The sequence below is a fragment of the Schistocerca piceifrons genome, chromosome 1, assembly GCF_021461385.2.
Source record: "Schistocerca piceifrons isolate TAMUIC-IGC-003096 chromosome 1, iqSchPice1.1, whole genome shotgun sequence".
NCBI lineage: Eukaryota > Metazoa > Arthropoda > Insecta > Orthoptera > Acrididae > Schistocerca > Schistocerca piceifrons.
The window spans coordinates 630,696,399-630,720,425 of record NC_060138.1 but is presented as its reverse complement, the minus strand read 5'-3'; the positions used below and the strand labels follow the sequence as shown (position 1 = coordinate 630,720,425).

General features: G+C 40.4%; 1 protein-coding gene across 1 annotated transcript in view; it reads right to left on the bottom strand.

The window, feature by feature from the left end:
* The window catches only part of LOC124804798 (5'-3' exoribonuclease 2 homolog), a 431,320-nt gene that overhangs the window by 376,144 nt on the left and 31,149 nt on the right, over positions 1-24,027 (bottom strand). Inside the window, exons 5-6 of the mRNA XM_047265135.1 lie at positions 16,847-17,009; positions 2,587-2,745 (exon numbers count right to left, since the gene is read on the bottom strand). Coding sequence (XP_047121091.1) covers positions 2,587-2,745; positions 16,847-17,009 — 322 coding nt within the window. The remainder of the gene's footprint in view (positions 1-2,586; positions 2,746-16,846; positions 17,010-24,027) is intronic.

The window sequence follows — 24,027 nt, the reverse complement described above, 5'->3', positions numbered from 1 at the left end:
TTTTCCCCCCATTGGTTCTTACCAGTCAAAATCACAAAAATTTAACTAAAAACTAAAACACTGAATAATTAGCGGAATTCTAAAAAATTCCTGGATTTCTCTTGGTTTTCTCCTGGATGAAAAAATTCCCGGGTTTTTCCTGGATCTCCCGGCTGTCCTGGGTTGTATACACCCTGTACTACCCAAAATCACATATGATTTCAAGTAATTTCATTTTGTGTCCTCCATGCCTCAATGCAGGTAGTAGCATTCACACACTTTTACTTGGTATCTGGGTTCCATAACACTGAATAAGTAAAAATCTGAAGACTACAATTGTTTTCTGTCCAGCTATTACCAACTTTAGGAATCAAATAATACTTTACGCAGTACAAAATAGTACCTGTTACAGAAAGCTAGGTTTTGTAACAATCTTCTGCTATCACTTACATTATACAGGAGTGCCATTTTTGGCAATTTTTTTCCATTTAGGCCAGTTCTGTATGTCGCACTCCATCAGTTGTTTCACCTTTTCCCGACATTTTGAACGCCGCTGATCCATCTCTTCCTTGGAAGACATCTCTCTCCTGGAATTCTTTTACTGCCATCTGTATCACTATTTTTGCAATGTGAGTTTGACCTTTTCTCATGACATGTTCATGCTAGTAGCGCTCCTCTCATTCTCTCTGTTACGCTTTGATGGAAATTTCAGTAACTTTTAAACTTCCTCAGTTTTTCTCATTTGAAATTTGGTCCATTCTGGTGATTCTATGTATCCCTCTCAGCATCTTAATCTCAGCTACATCTAGTTTTGTGCACTGGCTTTTAAGTAGTTAATCATTTTTGTACAGTAATGCATCATCACCACTGTCTTCTTTTGGTACTGATATGAAAAATTATCTGTTCTTACGTGTCTTCTGCATCTAAGGAATGGTGTCAAAAGTTTCTATACAATGCATTCAAAAAGGCCTTGACTCTTTGGCTGATTTGCATCCTTCCCCAAATACTGACATCCATTGACAAGATATTTAGTATTTACATCCACTAACCACAACTGATGGTAAGTTTACTTAGCTTAATAGCCATGCATTGTGTAAATATGCATCTGCTTTAGTTAGAAAGAGCTGTTCTTCAGTTGGGATGTTCTGTATCCAGACTGTAAAGCATGGAACAATTTCCAATGAAATAATTGCAAACTTCTGACACCAAAGCCAATTTGCCTGTTTTGAGTCTTGTTGACCTACATTTTCTGATATCGAAGCACAAAAATTTCAAAATGTCTTTAAAACTGCATCATGAAAGAACTGTGGCCTCCAGGTTTCTGGCAACTGGCTATCGAGTTTGATTCTCTAAGAGCAAAAAACACCACGAGTGCACAAAACTGCAATGACTGCGCCTTGCTCAAAAGTAGTAACACTCCAACCACTGTTTTCAAGCTGCCTACAGGCTTCTGTAGAGCATGGAACAATTTTCAATGAAACAATTGCAAACTTCTGACACCAAAGCCAATTTGCCTGTTCTGAGTCTTGTTGACCTACGTTTTCCGATATCAAAGCACAAAAATTTCAAAATGTCTTTAAAACTGCATGGTGAAAGAACTGTGGCCTCCAGGTTTCTGGCAACTGGCTATCGAGTTTGATTCCCTGAGAGCAAAAAACACCATAAGTACACAAAACTGCAACAACTATGCCTTGCTCAAAAGTAGTAACACTCCAACCACTGTTTTCAAGCTGCCTATGGGCTTCTGTCTCTGTGCACAGTTTTATATATCCCAGCCTTGTATCTCCTACAAACAATCACCAATTACCAGCAACAGTGTGAATTTTGATGTTTCCTTGCATGTGGCATTGGTCATGTAGTCCAGTGTAACACATTTTGCTTTTGTTGTATTACAGGTTCATTCAAGAAACAGTGCAAAATCTCCCATTGTATCTTGTCTTTTCTGAATTCTGAATGGCACACACAAATTGGTAATTTTAATTGACACCTACCTATTCCTCCCTCTCCTACTTTGTTGCATTAAATGTTGCCTTTTGAATGATATGCTGGAAGAATTTTGAAACAGTGTTACTTATCAAGAGACAAATACTCACAGTTGTGTCAGCATTTTCTGAAATATAATCATTACAACTAGTTTCCACCTGTCTTTCAGTTTCATTACCATAGAGCCCTTGCTCTGAAACTCACTGCGGATGTTTCCAACTTCCTTACCTACCATCTCACAAGTCGTTTTCAGTATTCATATTACAAGGTACATAAAACCAAGCACCCTAGGACTACTGAGATGCTACCCTCAGTTTAGAAGCTATAGTGTGCATTATAGCATCATGTCACAATCACATTCAATGCTACTGAGCATTTGCAGTACTCTCAGGCAAACTGGCGTGCAAAAAAATGTTAAGTCATCAAAATAACTGTTGCCACAATTCTGGGTATATAGTCATAAATATAAGCAATGAGTATAGTTGCAGGTCTGTAAATGTTTTTACTGAACTCTGCTAAACAGTTAAAAAAAGTAACTGTACTCACACAGACAAAATTTCAAAACAGTCATTTGACCAATTGTGTGGTCCTAATGATAACTAAAAACAATTTTAATCTGCTCACCCATCTGACTGCATATATCACAGGGTTTAGGCTTATTAGGTTTGAATTCTTCACGGATGATTGTAAAATTGGGTTCATGTGTGGCTAATCCCAACATGATAAGATCAGCATCTGCACCACATAGCACATGTTGAGTGTTTGGATCGTGGTCAGGTTGAGCTGTAATAAAAGAAAAAAAGCATTAAACTTTTTTAATTTACAGGGTATCTGACTCAAATTTAATAAACAACATGTTAACTGAGTAACGCAGCAACCATGGATCACTTAAGGTAAATGAGCAGAGTAATTCTGGTGGATTTTGTAATAAACTGTTTTTATACCTTACTATTGACTCAGATTCAACAATGAGCAAGCATGTTAAAAGGGAGGGGGGAGGAGGGAAGGAGAATGACAGAGGTAGCACTACTCAAATCATTCAAGAAAATTACATATTTTCTATTTTTTATGATAGAGAAACTCGGGGCCGAATAGTATGCATACAGCTCCTACAATTCCCGAAGACTTCCTGCAATCTTTTACAAAGGATAGTCAAAGTTTATATCACTTTAAAAAAATGAAGTTACATAATTAATGTTTTGTTTGATTTAGGATACGTAACTTGAAATAAAGAAAAAGAAGTACATTATTTTTTATGTGATAATTAAAACTAAAACATCGTTCTTGTGCAACGCAGCTAGCTCTTTATTCACACGAAGTAATGGCCGCTATCGACAGGGGATCTCAAGTTGATTCTGTATTTCTAGATTTCCGGAAAGCTTTTGACACCGTTCCTCACAAGCGACTTCTAATCAAGCTTCTAATCAGTTGTGCGACTGGATTCGTGATTTCCTGTCAGGAAGGTCGCAGGTCATAGTAATAGACGGCAAATCATCGAGTAAAACTGAAATGATATCAGGTGTTCCCCAGGGAAGCGTCCTGGGATCTCTGCTGTTCCCGATCTATATAAATGACCTGGGTGACAATCTGAGCAGTTCTCTTAGGTTGTTCACAGATGATGCTGTAATTTACCGTCTAGTAAGGTCATCCGAAGGCCAGTATCAGTTGCAAAGCGACTTGGAAAAGATTGCTGTATGGTGTGGCAGGGGGCAGTTGATGCTAAATAACGAAAAGTGTGAGGTGATCCACATGACTTCCAAAAGAAATCCGTTGGAATTCGATTACTCGATAAATAGTACAATTCTCTAGGCTGTCAATTCAACTAAGTACCTGGGTGTTAAAATTACGAACAACTTCAGTTGGAAAGGCCACATAGATAATAATGTGGGGAAGGCGAGCCAAAGGTTGCGTTTCATTGGCAGGACACTTAGAAGACGCAACAAGTCCACTAAAGAGACAGCTTACACTACACTCGTTCGTCCTCTGTTAGAATATTGCTGCGCGGTGTGGGATCCTTACCAGGTGGGATTGACGGAGAACATCAAAAGGGTGCAAAAAAGGGCAGCTCATTTTGTATTATCACGTAATAGGGGAGAGAGTGTGGCAGATATGATACGCGAGCTGGGATGGAAGTCATTCAAGCAAAGACGTTTTTCGTTGCGGCGAGATCTATTTACGAAATTTCAGTCACCAACTTTCTCTTCCAAATGCGAAAATACTTTGTTGAGCCCAACCTACATAGGTAGGAATGATCATCAAAATAAAATAAGAGAAATCAGAGCTCGAACAGAAAAGTTTAGGTGTTCGTTTTTCCCGTGCGCTGTTCGGGAGTGGAATGGTAGAGAGATAATATGATTGTGGTTCGATGAACCCTCTGCCAAGCACTTAAATGTGAATTGCAGAGTAATCATGTAGATGTAGATGTAGAGATCAAACACATGTTGACACTCTTAATTCTATTAGAATTCTTTTTGATGCAACAAACCTTTCACATCTTCAAACACTCTTTAACACACAGATATTTTACTTCTTTCTGTCTTTCTTCTGATATTTTACTTCTTTCTGCCACCAAACTTACCAAGTCACGGAGGGGGAGGGGGGGGGGTGAGATAAGTACCAACATGTGGGCAAGGTATTGGGTTGACATTAGGGTCTTTCCGATGTGCCTGCAGTAAATGCAGAAATGTGAACTATTGCGACCTTATTACCAAATGAGACTGAACAGGACCAATGTGTGCTGTTATTCTTTTCTTGGCTGCTGAAGGACAAGCACTGGTAGAAAACCATCCATCTGAGAATAAAGAGTGTGTATCGAGCAGCATGTCTGTCAAAAGTGGAACTGTGCAACAAGGAGTGCTGCTGCTCCATGATAACACACATCCGCACAAGCAGTTACAGACTTCTTCACACAGCACGATAGTCAACAAGGTCATGAGCAGTTAAATTATCAACATCTCACAATAGCACCATTGGCTATCACCTATACATACTTTAGTCTAGATCAGCTATCATACATTGTTGGCCTTAATTGAGTTCAGTTTTTTTGTTCCTCAGAACACTTCTCAACTCCAGCTGAATTTCTACATCTACATCCATACTCTAAAAACCACACGTGATGTGCAGGGCAGAGGGTACATTCCATTGTACCAGTTATTAGGGTTTCTTCCCGTTCCATTCATGTAGAGAGCACACGAAAAATTATTGTTTGAATGTGTCTGTGTGTGTTGTAATTGTTCTAATCTTGTCCCCACAATCTCCATGTGAGCAATACGTATGGGGCTGTAGTATATTTCTGGAGTTATCACTTACAGCCAGTTCTTGAAACTTTGTTAGTAGACTTTCTCAGGATAGTTTACTTCTATCTTCAAGAGTCTGCCAGTTCAGTTTCTTCACCATCACTGTAACACTCTCCCACGGGTCAAACAAACCTCTGACCATTCGTTGTTGCCTTTCTATGTACACATTCAATATCCACTGTTAGTCCTATCTGGTAGGAGTCCCACACAATTGAGCAGTTTTCTAGTATGGGTCACACGAGTGATTTGTACGAAATCTCCTTTGTAGAATGATTGTACTTCCCCAGTATTCTACCAATAAACCGAAGTCTACCACCTGCTTTACCATAACTGAGACTATGCAATTATTCCATTTAATATCCCAACAATGTGCTACAATCAGTTATTTGTGAGAGTTGGCTGATTCATTGAGATTAAGGTCATAGCATATCACTTTTTTTTTTTTTTTTTTGTGTGAAGGGCACAACTTTACATTTCTGAACTTTTAAAGCAAGTTGCCAAAGGGGACTGATGACCATAGATGTTAAGTCTCATAGTGCTCAGAGCCAAGTTGCCAATATTTGCACCACTTTCAAATCTTATCAATATCTGACTGAATATTTATGCAGCTTCTTTCAGACAGTACTTCATTATATATAACTGCATTGTCTGCAAACAATCTGAGCTTACTATTAATACTGTCTGCAAGGTCATTAGTATACAACATCAACAGCAACAGTCCCAATACATTTCCCTGTGGCCCACCTGAAGTTGTTACTGCTATATCTGAAGATGACTCTCCATCCAAGATAACATGATGTGTGATCTCTGTCAAAAAGTCCCCAATCCAGTCACAACTTTCACTTGATACCCCACGTGACTGAACTTTTGACAACCAGCAGAGTTGTGTGGTGCTGAGTCAAGTGCTTCTCGGAAATCATGAAATACTGTGTCTACCACACTGTCAAAGCTTTGAGTACGTCATGTGAAAACCTTGGATCCAAGCAGCCACTACGTGCTGCCATTTTTTTTTTTTTTTTTTAATTTATACCATTGTGGTAGTTTCTAATTATGGATAAGTTTGAAAAGGGGGGGGGGGGAGGAAAACACATTTTGATTCGTCCACTAGCAATATGGTAAGTTAAAAATAAAATATGTATTCACTACTATAATAGTCTATCTATAACAGTTTAATGTTAACGCTGGACTCATCATTTGAAGACTGTCAGAACATAAGGGTTGCAATAATTCAGTATTTTACAAGGCAGTGGAGTGGTAAACATCATTACAAACACATGAAATTAAAATCAGTGCATAAAAATACATTTGGAATTGCCTGTATCACCCAGAATTTGCACTAGAGAACAAAATTACCACCCAAATGGTGATGATAGCATTTCTTTAAAAATTTGCTCAAAATACTATCATTAGTAGCCCAAATTTAAAATACCTCTCAACCTGGTCATTAAAGAAGTACTCAATTACAAAAACCTATTCCAATACAGAAAGATGGGTAGGGTTTGTGGTGAGTGGAAGGGGTATGTGATGACAGCACATTCTGTAGTTTGCTCGTTTCTTAAAGATTTTTCAGCGGGCTACTTGAACTCGACTGAGCTGACTGTGCCATGTATCTCCCCCCCCCCCCCCCCCCCCTTTTCATATTATGCTTTTATAACACTACAGTAACTGAAGCCACAAAATCCCTGCACAATCAAATAATGAAATGTGCACAATTAAAGGAAAAACACACAATATCAGAAATCAATCTTTTATTGTGAAGCAACCAGCTTTTCAAAATTCTCCACCGATTGGGGTACCTCTGCTCCTTGAGCAGCTGAACAAGCCGTCTATGGATTCGGAAGGCCAGGTAGTTCGAATCCATCCACCAGAAACCTTGCAAATGGTTTTCTGTGGTTCACTTTACAATTTAGGCAAATCCCTTACTATAGGCCACAGCCAGTTCTATCCAAATTCTCTTCTTTCCTGACAGATTCCAATTCCATCAAAGATGCAGCATCTCTGCTTGAATGACAGCATCTCTGCTTAAATGAAAAGAGCTGCACTGAAGGTGATCCAAACACTGTCTTTTTGTACTATGTGTGCAATGATGGTTCACTCTGGAATGATGATATATCATGTCTTCAAGTTTTATTACAAGAATGATGTTCTACTGTTAAATGTCTTCTTGGCAAGTCCAATCGTAACAACTCTAATGTGATTGTAAATAAACGTCATACATTCTAACACATAAAAAATAATGCACCACAAAGCAATTACCTGAATGGGACAAAAATCTGTAGATGTGATTCACATGTACAGACAAACAAATTACTACAATTTCAGAAGAATTGAATGATTTATTTAAGACAAAGACCTTCACGAACTGAGCAAGTCAGTAACGCATTGGTCCACCTCTGGCCCTTATGCAGACAGTAATTTAGCTTGGCTTTGACAGAGTTGTTGGATGTCTTCCAGAGCGATATCGTGTCAAATTTTGTCCAATTGTCATGTTAGATCAACAACATCCACAGCTGGTTGGAGTGCCCTGCCCACAATGCTTAAAATCTTCTCAATTGGAGAAAGATCTGGCAATCCTGCTGCCCAAGGCAGGGTTTGGCAAGCACAAAGACAAACAGTAGAAACTCTCTCCTTGTGGGGACAGGTGTTATCTTGCTGAATATAAGAATAGGCTGCCTTGCCACAAAGGGCAACAAGACAGCGTGTATTATACTGTTGACATACCACTGTACTGTAAGGGTGTCGTGTTAGACAACCAAAGGGCTACTGCTTTGAAAAGAAATGGTATCCCAGACCATCACTCCTGGCTGCTGGGCCTTAAGGCAGGTGACAATCAGGTTCGTATCCCACCGCTGTTTGAGATCTCTCCAAATGCTGGTCATTGGCACTTAATTCGAAGTGGGGCTCTTCACTGAAGACAATTCTATGCCTGAGATTCCATGCTGAGGACATGTCTGGAGATGCTGCGAACAACAGTGGGAATACCAGACTGTCTGTCACCTGCCATGCAGCCTGACAATCAGAAATGATGAATTGTGGCACCCTTTCTTTTCAAAGTAGTCCCCTCTGTCTGTCATCCATGGCACACTTACAGCACAGTGATATGTCAACAATATTCTACGACCCATTTTTATGCCCTTCATGGCAAGCCACCCTGGGCTTAAATTTCAGCAACGTAATGCCCGCCTGCCTGCACATGGCAAGGGTTTCTACTGCTTGTCTTTGTGCTTGGCAACACTACTTTGGCCAGTAGTGTAGCTGGGACTCTTCCCACTTGAGAATGTTCAGAGCTTTATGGGAAGGGCCTTCCAGTTATCTTGGGATTTTGACAATCTAATGCACCAATTGAACAGAATTTGGCGCAATATCCCTCAGGAGGACATCCAACAGTGCCAAGCCAAATAACTGCTTGCCTGAGGGCCAAATATAGATCAATGCATTACTGACATGCTCGATTTGTGAAGCTCTTTCTCTTGAATAAATCATCCATTTTTTTCTTAAATTTTAAGAATTTGTTTCTCTGTATATGTACATAAAACATCTAGCGATTTCTGTCCCATTCGGATAATTTCTTTGCAGTGTGTTCCTTTTTAGCAAGTCAGATCCCCCCCTCCCTTTTAGCAAAATCCTGGCTATGTCCTTGCCCCAGTATCCAGAAGATTTCACTTTTCTGAAGGCTTTCCTTCCAATGATATTTTGACAGAACCATGTTTGCTGTTCCTTTAATTACTGTCATTCCGTACATCTACATCTATACTCCACAAGCCACATTACAGTTTGCTTACCACAACCATTTTCCCCCCTTTCGTGTTCCATTCACAAATGGTGCATGGGAATGATGACTGTCGATAAACCTCCATATGAACTCTTTCCAATTTTTATGATCCTTGGCATCATTAATTGTAGGTCTTCCTCTGATTCAGCCAATACTGTCTGATCATCATCAGCATATTTAATTGTCTTCATCCATTCTCCTCCTACTAATATGCCTCTTGCTTTTTCTGATGTCTTGTCTGTCAGTTCTCCAGAATAAACACTGAAAAAGGTTAGTGACAAACAGCTCTCTTCTCTAACTCCTCTTCCCAATATCTGCCCCTCCTGTTTCCTCTGTGCCAATCCAAACTACCACTTTCTGTCTCATTTACTGTTCCTTTAAAAGTATTTTGTTCTTTCTGCCTGCAACTACATCTCTTAAGGTCTCCAAAAACAAACCCTATTAACTTCTAGCACTCTTTACCTTTTATCCTCGAATACTCAATAGTATCTTGTGTCCCCTTCTCCCTTCCTGGTCCTGTCATTGCAAACATTTGACCCTCACAGTCAAATAAACCATTTACTGATGTTTTTATATCTATATCAAGGAAGTTATTAAGGTTTAAAAACACAATGTCAATGGCTGTTCCACTGTGACCTGGATTTGTCTTCAGACAACAATCAAAACCTCAGCATAAGCGTGCAGCTTTTAAAGTGATTTTTGTGTATTCTTCCACAGCATATTGTTTTCTTATGATCACTTTATATTAAGTTTTATTCATTTACCTGTATCTGCAGCCAAAGGCAAAAATTGGTGAAGACGAAGTTAGTCTCTTCAATGTCAAAAAGCTTTGGCAATGTCACACAATAGGCCAGCAGACTGATTTTGTTGTTTAGCTTTTCCAGGACTTAACTTGCATTACCATAATCAGCTTTTTAGTATCCCCACCAGCAAACATCAACATGGAGGCACATAAGGTGACAAGGATAGCGCAGCGAAATTGTGCGGAAATTTGCCATGGAAAGCACATACGGTAGGGACAGATCTGGTGGTGGTGTTTCACTGCAACTGGTAGTGGGTCAGACGGGCCAGTGAAACTTCCCATTGCACTACATGCCAAGTGTTGTTGCCAAGTACTCAGCCGAAAGCCACTCGCATCCTCCATTCGAGTCGCTACGAAGTTTCAGACTTCCTGCTTCCCATAGATTGACTCATATGGTGAGCTTTCATTTTCCTCTCATGGAGTTCTGTTCCCAGGCTATTATCAAGCCACCAATGTCCCATGAAGAAACCATGCCGATAGTGTAGTGCAGCAGCACTATCATGCCTGTACAGGCACAAAAATGGCAGCAAAGAACATTCTTACGCTTGTGACACACCTATTTTTTGTTTCCCTTTTCCTAGTGCTAATTTTGGATCACTATGGGCCCGACATTTATTCAGTGCTGGTAAGAACAGTTGCACCCCAAGTGCAGGTGCTAATAAACCAGACTGCAGAGTTTCTTCGCACCCTTGCCTGCCGTCAGCAGGCCAGGCACCCATTGTCCAATTTTCTTCTCCACTGCCGCTGACGCATTTACCAGTTTCAATAGGTCTACAGAGAGGTGGGTGAATTACCTGTGACGGTCCTAGTTGCACTGCCAGGTAAGGAGCATCATCAATATAGTTGATAAGACCTCCTAGTTATTCAGCAGCATAGGTTTACATGACATTATCCAAAATTTGAAGCTCTTGGTTAAGCCCAAGAAAATCGCTTTGATCAGCTCTGTCAGTATCGGATGCAGTATTTTGGACATCAAACCCATATGGTGGCAACATGGCTGCAGTTTTGCCACAAGTGCCGTGGGCAGTCATATACTGCTTTGATCATCGATTTGCATGTCCTATTGCACAAGTGTCATTTTGAGTGTCCCAAATGTGCTACCTCTTAAGGAGACATATTAATTGGGGATGTGACTGTCTGGTTAGTGCCTGAGCCCAACATTCAGACTATGGCACTGATCTTGTCCGACCCTTCTTTGGCCGTTGTGCACAGATCACGGACCAGCATGAGCTGACTGTGGTGGCAAAAGATGTCTTTACTGATAATTGGTAGGTGTGCATGCTAAACAGACCCCGGTACCCCATGGGGTAACCCAGGTGGCCTTGCTCACCACAGATTGGCCGTGGGTTGGCACTGTTCACAATTCCAGTGCAGCAGTGTCACGGCACTGCCCATCTTCACCCATACCAATCTCAGTGGGCTCACATTAGTTGCAATGTCATAATTCCAGCATGCAGTGATTTTTGGGTCCTCAGTTTCACTCTCCTCCCACTCGTTGGGCAAGCCAGTGGTCCTGCCCTTACTGTCATTTGTTGCATGTTCGACGAGGCAACCCACAAGTCAGTCATCGGATGCCCTTGTGTTTTAGTTGGACTCTGGGGCCATCCTCAATGCCTTACACAAGCCCCGGCATATTTTTGCTGATGTTGGTTGTGAATGGATGGATGGTCAAATTTCAAGGATACATAGGATTGACAGTACGTCTCGTTAATTTAGATACATATAGGCTCTTGGGTGCTTGGAGTTCCAATGTCCAGTATATTAGGTTGAGTTTTATAGTAAACAGTGCATTCCTTTGCGGAGGGGGTGGGGGAGGGGGGGGGGCAATTTCCCGTCCCCACATGTTATAAGAATGTGGAATGGCAACTTACATTGTTAGTAGACAATTCAACACTAGTGCAAAATTTTTTGGGCTAGACACCTTTTCTCTTTTCAGATAGTTGACGAAGTGCATGTATTATAGCAATCTGTTCTTTTTCACAGTCTGGACTCTTTACTGCAGTCATACAGCGCACTGTTTGAAAATATCTTGGGTCAAGCAGAAAATTTTGAAACCATACTGTCAGCAGTACCTTAATTTTGTTTCCACCACCCCATTCCCTCTTCCATGCATGACAAGGTAAAGGCTGAGTTGCAGCATTGGCAGGATCTATGCAGTGTCTCTCCTATTTTGTCGAGCCAACGGATCACGTCTTGTTGGTGACTCAGAAGCCCAACAGCGCTCAGTGCCTTTGCAACAATTTCAGACAGATTATCAACATGCAATCAGTCACAGATTCGTATCCAATTCCACAGCCAGTAGAACTGTTGCAAAGTTGTTGAGGGACAGGGGAGGGGCGGCGGTGGGGGGAGGGGGGGGGGGGGTGATTGCAATATTTTTCATGCATCGACATGCATGATTCCTATCTACAGTTACCACTGTACGAAGTCTCTTTGACTTTCTTAGTCCTCAACACCCCTTAGGCCTTTGCCAGTTTAATCACTTGTCTTCACTTGTCTTCAGGAATCTCATCTGCACCAGGAATGTTTCAATGGTATTTGGAATAGTGAATTCAGGTCATTCCCTGTAGTGTCAGTTACCTTGAAGACATCTGGATCATCGGCCCTACAAGAGAGGAGCATTTATGAAACCTTCAGTTGGTTTTCCAATGCCTCCTGTAGAATGGCCTTTGTTGCAAGCTGGGACAGTGCAGTTTTTTTCCCCCAAAGGTGCATTTTCTGTGACTTGTGCTTAGTAAAGAAGGCCTCATCCTGACAGATGACCACATCAAAACCATCATCAACTTTCCAGCACACAAGTATCTAAAGGAGCTCCAGTCTGTTGTAGATAAGGTTTCCTATTATGCCGAGTCCATCCTCTGAACTAGCCTTGTCCGGTCTACAGATTGGCAACAGGCGTCTTGATCTCGTAAAGAATGTTTGTGCTCTGCTTCCTGTCTGGTTTGTTTTACATCAGGTAAACTTTTAACCCTGAGCTGCAGTCCTGTCCTATCAGAACCTGGATGACACCAAACAGCCCTTTGGTTATGCTATGGAGATACTTTCCCAGTGCACAGCATAATTACTCACAGGTGGAAAAGGAAGTGATACCTATTATTTTCAAGATTAAAAAGTTTCACATTGTAAGGGATTCACCACCCTGCTGAAGCAAATGTAATCTCAATGTATTGCTCACTTGCTAGAACGACAATTCACAGGTGCTGCCCGAGACATAAAATATCTTTGCCCCTGTTAAAAGAGAGCTGCAATAGAGTCGCAGGTCAAAGCAGTCTCTGGCGCAGTTGCAGTCGCTCGCTGCTACAGTGTAGTTGTAGTCTGCCGCTGGTACAGCGCAGTTTACAATTAGTAGTTGTTAAAGTCACAGTGCAAAACAAATTGTAAAATTTTATTATATGGAACTGAATAATAATTGTGATCAGCCACAGAGCTAAATGATACCATGGAATGAGATGATGATGAACAAATGAATAATTGTTAATATAATGAAAAATCAACAGTTTAATTAAGCCAACCATCTATTGTAGGGTAAATTTTATTTTTTTTATTGGCATGCACACAGTTAAGTCACTTGTCTGATATTTTAATATGAATTTGTTTCAATCTTTTCTTTTGTGATTCATCAGCACCACTTGACCAGGATTTGTAATATATTCAATTTTCCCATGTAATGGATTGTAGATCTTTATCAATAACATAAAAAAATTTCAGAATATAATTGTTTTTACCAGTCAACTATAAAAGTATAATTTCCCCTTGAGTCATTGCCAGTCTCAATCCAGTCATTTATCTAAATTAAAATATTTCAGAATTTTTGTCAGATCATAGTCATGTGTTCTTTAGTAATCAGACGACCAGCTGTGCAGCTGTGTCACTAAGTAAAGGCAGTTTCTCTAGTAATTCAGATCTCAGATAAATGTTATCCAGTGTTGGTAGATAGGCCAGCATTGCACTAAGCTGTGTCGTTTACGAGCAGATATATAGACAGCGTTATCTGGCGACACCATCAAAAGGTAAGAATTTTTAAGTTTATTTCTCATCGACAGATTCACATTGATTTCACAGGGCCATGGTGTAGCGCTGCTTATGCCAAAATTTATCAGTTTTTCAGTTTTTCATGAGTTAAGATTTATCAGTTTTCATAGATCAGAATTTAATTATCCAAATTTAATTATTTTTATTTTTTTATTTTTCTGTCTGGGAAGATTACACATCATTATTTTATATTTTTTTACTTGTATGGAAAGGTTACAACATTTTCTTGTATGGGAGCAAGATTCCTCCTCATCACTGACCACAAGCTCCTGGTTTCCTTATTTGGCCCTTGTTACAAACTAACCAAGAGCACTGCCCACCGACTGCAGCAGTGGACCATTTTTCTCAGTATGACATTCACTACTGCTCTACCACCCAGCATGCCAATGCTGTTGGGTTCTTGCAGGTATCAGCGAGGTCAGATTCACAGTTCGATCAGCACGAGACTCTAGTGTTCGTATTGGATAAAGTCTTGCAGCAAAACCTGTCGGATTTTCCATTAAGGGAACAAGAGGCCAAAATGGCCACAGTCACTGATCCACTTTTCCAGAAATTCATTTCAGCAGTATAGCTGGTTTGGCCAGGGTGAGAGTCTTTCAGTGAAAATTGGAAATTTGTGGTAAGTTCTGTGGGACCAAACTGCTGAGGTCATCGGTCCCTAGGCTTACACACTATTTAATCTATCTTAAACTAACTTACACTAATGACAACACACACGCCCATGCCCAAGGGAGGACTCGAACCTCCGATGGGAGGGAGCCGTGCGAACTGTGGCAAGGTGCCTTAGCCGCACGGCTGCCCCTTATACCACACGGCTCTTTCGGTGAAGATCTGGCGCAACATACATTTTTTGTCCTACAACATTGATTCAACATTGTGCATGACAATTTCAAGGATCTGTTTTTGAGCAGCATGTGGTTGTTGATGGTCGACTCATTGTCCAATTTTCCGTACATAACCAAGCCGTCATCAACTGCCACTGGTCATGCATTTTCCATTATTTTTGCCACTGAGGGATCCCCCAGGACCCTTGTGTCCGATAACAGTAAGCAACATGAGTTGTGGGAGTTTGTAAACTTTTGCATTCACAACAGTACCCAGCATATGACTACCATCCCATTTCACCCCGCTTCTGTTAGGTTAGGTTAGGTTAGAGAGGTGGAGCGCTTTTTGCATACCTTCACAACTCAAATGAAGAAACCATTACCTGCCTCTTATCGCAATGATGCATTGTTGAGTTTTCTGGCTGCATACCAGGCAACACCGGTCAACAAGTGCAGTCTGGCAGAACATTTGCAATGGCTTTTGTGTGCGGTCACATGCCATGGAACATGCCAATCAGTTGTGCCTGTACCATGTTGGAATATCACCACTGTTGTCTTCTGATCAGCCAGGCAGCAGTGTTGGACACAATGTGGTTCTTAGTGCAGGTCTCCCACTTGCAGCAACATGCTTCCCCATTGCCGCCCCCTTAATGCCCTGCACTGCCCTTTTGTCACTTGCAGCCTCTGGCCCCAGTGGGGCTCACACCTACCCCTGCTGATGCAGGGCCCATGGATTCTGATCTGGACTCTTCCTCCTCTGGTTTGTCTCCCCCCCCCCCCTCCATCACCAACAGAGGTGGTCTTACCTTAACTGCTGCTGGTGGCTCCCAGATGCCTCAACCTCCGTGCCCTTCCAGCGGACCCGACAGCATCAGTGTCGCCTCCATTAGTCCTCAATCTGCTGCCAGGTTCTTCAGCAGCCCCTCGGAATCTGTGCCAGAGGTCGCGATCCAAGCCTGGCCACTTGGGCCACACGTGGCCTTTTCAGTTGGGAGGGATTTAGTATCCCCACCATCGGACATCACAATGGAGGCAGATGAGCTGGCATGGGTAGCACAGCGGAATTGTGTGGAAAGCTGCCACGGAGAATGCATGTGGCGCATAGTATGGACAGATTTGCTGAAAGAGGCGTTTGCCTGTGTGCAGAAATAAGCCATGCGGGCCAGTGCTTATGCTAAGTTCAACTAGCCCAGGCCTCACTTTGCACTACATGCCAAATGTTCAGTCAACAGCCACCCGCGTAAGCTGCATGTGGAGTTTATCCCCATTCATGTCTCTACAAGGTTTTGGACTTTGTGCTTCCCGAAGATTGACTCACATGACGAGTTTCAATTTTCCTCTAACGGGGTTCTGTTCCTCAGTCATTTTCGAGCCTCTGTTGGTTGGTGCATGAAGTGCTTAGGTAAACAGTGTAGTCCAGCAGCATTGCCATGGCTGTGCAGATACTCTGTAAAGAATCTTTTACTTACCCCAAACTTAGAGGCAGTTTAAAAGACTTTCTTTCAAAATTACTTAACTTTTTTGAAATGACTAAAATCATTTTAGCAAAGTAATTGGTATAATTGTCAACTAATTTTTTAAAGAAATATTGTTAACTGCCTCTCAGTTTGGGTTTTTTTAAAAGATTCTGGTAAAGGATATAGGTAAAATGTTGGATTTATAATGTAGACACACTTCTGGTTTCTACATCACAAATCCAACATTTTATTTCCGTGTTAGTATAACTGTATGTAGCAGTGACAGATGAAAATCTAAAAACCTCTGAAAAGAAAATAAAGCTGATTGTGAGGATAAATGCTTGCAGTACACATTTACCAGACACTGCCACAAGGAGGCAATACTGATCTGCAAAAGGTACTGAGTTAATTATGAACAGACATTAAACTACAGACAAAACCAATGAAATGATTAACTGAGTAACATACAAATATTGAAGCATAGTGCAATGTTTATGGCAACAACAAAAGTAATCCAGGAAGGAAAGAGCATGTATTTTGAACTTTGCTCAAAATACATCCAACAGTTCACAAAATATGATTCAGCAGTCACAAAATAAAAACTTGCATAATATAATATCTGTGACAATTAGTTTGTGCATGTAAATACATTTATTAACTGTAGCTGACATACTAAATGTGAGGCTCACAAGTTTGCTTACCTCTTTGTCTTCTTATATAATCCATAATTTTGTGTTCACCTTCACCAGGAACATTAGCATCAGACAAAATTACTTTAATGCCCTTCCAGCCTGGATTATTGTTAAGACGATCATGTATGTAGTAATGAAGGCATGTGGATAGTCTAGCCATAAATGGTGTGCCCTGAAAAGGAAGATTTGTTATGGGAGAGTGCTCAGTTGACTAAATGGCAGACACTTTTATTAACTATTTAGAAGCTAAAAAAATTGAGAGATCACTTACTATTACAGATGATGCTATCATGCTCTTCAAAGTGAACAAAAGTGAAATAAATTAAATATTTAACAAAACAAGCACAATCTGCTCCAAGATAAGACAATTTCAGTTTTGTTATGAACAACGTTTATGTGACCTTTACCTTTGTGCATGAGTTCCACTTTTGCTAAAACATGAACCAGGCATTGAGGTGCCTACACTGTGGGAGGTATGCGCAGCTTGTTCTTCGTGCACAGCTCTACACCCCGTGGTTGTGGTGGTCTATGTGGCTTCATTTGCTGCCCGCAATCCCTCCTTTGGCATTGGCCAACACACAGTTAACACATTGTACTAGTGTCAAATATTCATTATCACATCAACCCCTTCATGTATTTGCAAAGGTGTGTGACACCCAGGATTGCAAGTTTCTCTAAGTGAAATTCCCTGATATTTCCCTGATTTTCGGACAAGTTTTAGCACTTTCCCCTGACAAATTCTGAGATCTCAAGGGTAAGTAAAGACATTTGTAGACAAACAAATTTAAGTGCAGAATCTTAAGTAGTAACATCAACATCTTTTTGTAATAAATTGTATTTAGATGGCACCAAATCATACACGTGTTTCATTAAGACAACTGTCGTTACTTTATTTCAATAAAATGAAACACATTTGGTGACAAAATATGCATTTCCTTGGATTCACAAGACAGATTTAAAATATCTTCACTAATTTCAGAAATAACCTCAGAAAAAAGTAGGCCTCTTGAAAGAAGTGTATAAGGCAGGTAAGAGTTGTGTAAACCAACACTATAGGTGACCACCAATAAAATGTTGGTTCTACTATGTTCATTATTGTCGGCTGTTAACCACTGTGTTACGTCTATTATTTTACAGGTATTGTGTGATTTTTGTCTTGAGAAATATATGAGCACATAGCAACAAACCGCCAGCGACTGCCACAATTTTCTTCTTCTTATCATCCATACTTTCTAATATGTAATTTACTTTCGAAGTGCCAAAATGTACTACAATCAATAAAATGTCTACAGAGCACCACATTGTACAATGTACTTGCAGTGAAAGTTGCAATTCCTGAAATCCATCGCCTGTGGCCTCTGACCTGCCGAGAAGCAACGTAGTCCTCGGTCCACGGACACATCGGGAAAATCCACCGCATTATGCAGCACATAAACAAACCCGGATTGCAGGCAGATCAGTGAGACTAGACAGAATGGGCAGGGCTTGCACATTAGTGGAAATAATGGGCTTCAGATAGGCAGGCCTGATCTGTTAGAGACATACCCACAGAAATGGCCTGCAGTTTTGGCCTGTCGTGCAAGTCCACTAGTGTGGCCAGCTACTCACATGTCACAGACACCATGTTGTTGAAATGAGGCCGCAGCGATTATTCCATGCAACAGATAACTTGTGCGAATACTCTGAGAAGCAAAAATAATGAGGATAGGTAGCAACTCACAGTAAAGATTATCGCTGAGCCGCAGACAGGCACATAGTTGTAAGGGTGTGTTTGTCTTTTCTAACTTTTCAGCCATAATCTTTGTCAGAAAACGAGAGCACACACACATTCACACAATCACTAAGACACAACTCATGCACACATGACCACCATCTCTAACCACTGCATTAAGAATATCTGAGGATCACATCCAAACAAACGACTCCTCACTTCTCCCTGTTTCTCATCGGCAATTGCTAGGCTAGCAGCGAGAAGTGGTGGCAGCACTGACTGCAAGCTGAGGGGAGTGTTACGAATGGGAGAAGTGGTAAGAATGAGGGAGTAGGGAAGCGGCGCATGTAAGCTGTGCCCAGCCAGCAATGATGCATGACATCCCAGTAAACAAATGATTTTATCTAACAAAACAAAAACAAGATTTTTTTTCAGCAGCTTTTTAAAATTTCCCTGACACATTTGAAATTCCCTGATTTCCAGAACTTGTGGCAACCCTGACATCATTGTATCTTGGTTAGTGGTTGATGTTATGGTACAGTGTCTAACACCTTTTGGAAATCTAGGAAAATGTCTTCTACCTGTTCTTTGAGTCTATTGTTTGCAAGACATAATACACATATAAAACAAATAGTTATTTGAAAGAGTGGTTTTTCTCCTGAAACCATGCGAATTTTCAAGAGACTCTTTTTCCTCCAGAAACTTTATTATGTTTTAGCTAAGAATATGCTCTAGGATCCTACAAAACAGACTGGTATCAATGATATTTATCTACGATTCTGTGCATCCAATCTTTTACCTTTTTTTCAAAATGGGAATATTCTGCCTTTTCTCCTTCACACTAATATTCACTGTACAAGAGCTTCTCAACAAATAAGAGATGGAGGAGCTCATACCACAACATATTCAATATAAAAGCTAGCTAAAATATCATCAGGGACTGGTGGGGTCTTGTTCGCTTTAAAGAGTCTTAACTGATTTTCCATATAGGGAGCGCTAATATCAATAAAACTTTTTACAGCAGTCAAAAATTTTGTTCTGGTAGTATCCACATGCATAAATAATGTTAAATTTGGAATTAAATATTTCTGCTTTCTGTCTGTCGTCTTCAGTTTCAACACCTGGCGGATCCACGAGAGACTGAATGTGTATAAATATTAGCACCAATGAGAAATCATGCCATCTGCAGCAGCTCAACCATACTCATTTCCGTTTCCTATATAATAGAGCTGAGATTCCTATCGGGTGTCAGCAATTCAAAAATATATATATGTTTTGCAAAATTACATTTATTTGGTCATGGATTGACTTTCAGTTTCTTAGGCCCTCTTCAGGTGACAATACCACAACATTAAGAAGTGCTTCGTACATAATATTAAACAAATACGCTGCCAAAAGAATTAGGGGAACATGTGTATCAACATCTGGTATATTACATCTGTTTTGATACTGGTGTTACCTGTGGTCTTACTATGTATCTTGAGATCTTCACTTTCAATGTATGCAACACCTGAACACATCTCCATCTATCAGGTATTGGACCTTACAGTATCATATAATCAGTCAGAAGAAAATGAGTAACAGCGTTGCAGTGTACTTTAATGAAGAGCATAGGTGACTGTTGTCATTTGTGGACATTGTATTCAACCAAGCACATGCAATGAGATATCAAAATGCAGTACAAGTTGCAAGGACAGTCAGTTTGATCCAAGAAGGATGGACTTTTCTGTCATGTTGCTGCAGGTGCCAATATCTCTCCATCTGTAATCCAATGTTGCAGCATTGTACGGCTGATGCCAAAGCACTGAAAGATGATCTCAGAAGGGTCACTGAAGCCACTGTGTCAGATTGGACTGTAAAGGACAGATTACGAGAAAGGATCTTACAAGTCATATGTCCTGTTCCAGTGTCCCAACATCTTGTTGCCCAGATTTGGCCAAGGTCCTGTGATGATGTGGTGAACCATCAGTCTTCACAGCCATACGTATCTTGTTGTCATTCATGGTAGTAGTACATCAAACAGACTTGTTGAATACATGGTGTACCTATGCATATGGTGGTGGCACTGAATTCCTCCTCATGCAAAATAATGCCATTGCCCATGCAGCAGGTGTCACCGCGAAAGTTTTTCAAAGCCAGTACACTGAAGTAATGGAAATATCATAGGTAAGTTTGACCTAAACGCCATTGACCATGTGTGGAACATGCTTGACATATGCGTTGTGGACATCCTCTTACACTACAGACTTTCCAAGAACTCTCACTGAAAAATAAGGATGGATACCACAGGATGGCCTTCATAGACTTATACAGAGCTTGACATGTATATGACAGTTGGAGATAAATGCCCATAGAAGCCATATACATTACTGAAGCTCTGAAAGTACAATAAAAAGCTCCCAGGATGATGGGATGAATGATTGATTCCAGTATGGTTTCAACACCTGTTTGGACATTTCAGTTCTTGTTATGAAAATGAAGGAGGACATAATTACATTTTTTTGTGTACTTCATTTGCGAAAGGTAAAGATATAATTTGGTAACAGATCCAGTTCTCAATTATTGCTCAATGGAGTATGGTAGGTACCCCAAGCCATGTTCTCCTAATTCTTTTAAGTACTGTATATCTTACTGCCATCCGAAGAGAAAGTTTCCAATCAGATCACCTGATGTTTCCAGAATACAAATGTAATGATTAATTATCAGACAGACAACCTTTTAAGATTCAAGTTAAGGCACTACACCAATACAATAAAATCCACATACTCTGGTGGCTACAAAATTACACAGGGAATGTAAAAAGCTTTATGCAGAGTAGGTGGGTTGGTACTCTTGAGAGATGAGTTACAGAGCACACTCAAATAGGAAGCAATAAAATTGCTTTCAGTGTACATCTGCAAATGTTTCAACAGTCAATAGCCTGCAATGATCAACAAATGATAGTTTTATATAGGCTGCCTAAAAGTCAACTGTTCAAAACACTTAAAGAATTTTGTGCAACACTATCAGAGGTACATTTTCAGAAAGGTAAGACGTGGTTGCTGAACAGGAGCAGCAGCCTTTTCAATAATGCAGGGGCACACTGGATGACTGACTGACTTGCATCATAACTTTACCCAACATGGCCTTCCTACACTGGGACTAAAAATGGCTAGAAGAAAAGAGAAACTACAGCTATTATATTTCCTGAGGGCAAGCAGCTTTACTGTATGGCATTCATCTCAGGACAAGCCGAAATAGTGTTCATGTCCGGTCAAGCAGATGGAAATGGTAGAGACCAAGCACATCACACAAAATTTCAAGCCCTTTTTGAGCATTTGTGTGATCACGGGTCCTTTCAGAAAGACAAACACGCAGGAAAGCAGCAGACTGCGCGTACACCAGATTTGGAGGACCAGGTTGTACAGGACATTGAGACGAACCCTACTACAAGCTCAGGGCAAGTGGCTCACCAACATGCTGTAATCCAAAGTGAAATTATGTGTGAATACACTTATTGCGTCCCATGGCAGCCACTTTGAACATCTATTGTGATGTGGATTCAATACAACTCTATATTGAGTTTTGGGATGGTTTGTTGTTGTTGCATGAACACTGTCCATTTCCAGACACACGTTCATAGGAAATTTTTTTCCCTTCATTTCTAGTATGAATCCATCCCTGCAGTTTGTCAGTTTTATTAATGTTTACCCCATATTCTGGAAGCAAAATCAAACAATTTAAACTCCAGGTTGGAATAAAAGCAATATTAAGAAAAGCAAAGATTGCTACTACTGTACAGATGGCCCAACGAGTTGCAGACAGGCACAATGAAGAGACTGTTACACTTTATAGCTTTCGGCCAAAGCCCTCTTCAGCAAAGAAAACACACAAACATTCACACAAGCAAGCACACCTAACACACACATATGGCCATTACCACCAGCAGCTCCTACTTAAATTCCGATCGGAGCTGCCAAGTCCGTTGGATATTATGGTTGAGGCATGATTGCTGTGTTGTTTTTGGCCAAACACACTCTCACAAGCAATGATGAGTGAGCAGGTGCATTGTCGTGATGCAAACGCTATGGACTGTTTTTATACAATTCTGGACGTTTTTCGTGTATTGCTTCCCGCAAACGGCGCATAACATCAAGGTAATAATCCTTACTGAACGTAAGACCTTGAGGCAAAAATTCATCACGCACTATACCACGGTAACTGAAAAAAAAAAAAAGTGAGCAAAACTTTGACATTTGATCAAACTCGGCGTGCTTTTTTCAGTCTTGGCTCTCAGAGATGCTTCCATTGGGATGACTGGGCTTTGGTTCCGACATAATAACTGTAAGTTCATGTTTCATCACCAATTATGACCCTTTTGAGCAAATAAGGATCACCAATGATGTCATTCAAGAGCTCCTGAGCAATGCTTCGATCAAAATTGAGACTTTTTGGAACAAACTTTGCTGACACACGTCTATCATGCCCAACACATCTGAAAAAATTGCATGGCATGAGCCGACCAATATGCCAACGTCCTCTGCAACTTCTCTTATGGTAATTCAACAAATTTTCAACACAATTTTCTTCACAGCTTCGACGTTGTCATCTGTTGATGATGTGCTAGGGCGTCAGGAGCGAGGTTCATCATTGGCATCTTCTCGTCCATTTTGGAGGAACTTGTACCACTTGTAAACATTTATTTTTTTTTTTTTTACTCAGAGTAGATTCACCTTATGCCACTGTCAACATTTCAAGTGTTTTAGAGCACTTGATTCCATTTTTTACACAAAATTTGATGCAAATTCTTTGCTCCATTTTTTATAACAAACATTACCAAGCACACTAAAACACGTCTTACCTTTCTATCCATAAAAAAAAAAAAAACCGAAGTATGCTGTACACTTGAAACTATGAACATATGTCCAGGACATGCGTACCAGCATAAGAAAAAAAATAGATCGATAATCGAATGTACGCTGCCCACGCAATTTCAAAAGTCACTTTACTTTTTGAACAGCCCTCATATGTAGACTACAGACTTTGATTTGGGGAAGAGGACCAAACAGCAAGGTCAACAGTCCCATTGAATTAGTGAAGGATAGGGAAGGAAGTCAGTCTGCAACTTAATGACTCATCTTTATGGTGAGTATGTATCCTTTTCCTAGCATTGTTAATATTCCAACCTGGAGTTTCCACTATTTATTATATTGAATTTAATTTAATTTACAAAAGAAGAAAAATAAAAAGGCTGCCAAAAGGAAATACAGATGCCTCAAAAATGAGATTGATGAAGTGCAAAATGTCAAATCTGGAATGGCTGGTGGAGATATCCAAAGCTGCAGAAGCATACACGACTTGGGAAATACATATGTTACTCGTATGACAGTTAAAGAAATCTTTTGAGAAGAGGGAAGAAATTTTATGATTATCCTGAGCTAAAATGGTAAGTTAATATTGGGTTGGTGCATAAGCTTGTAGTGTTTTTTAATAAGTTTCA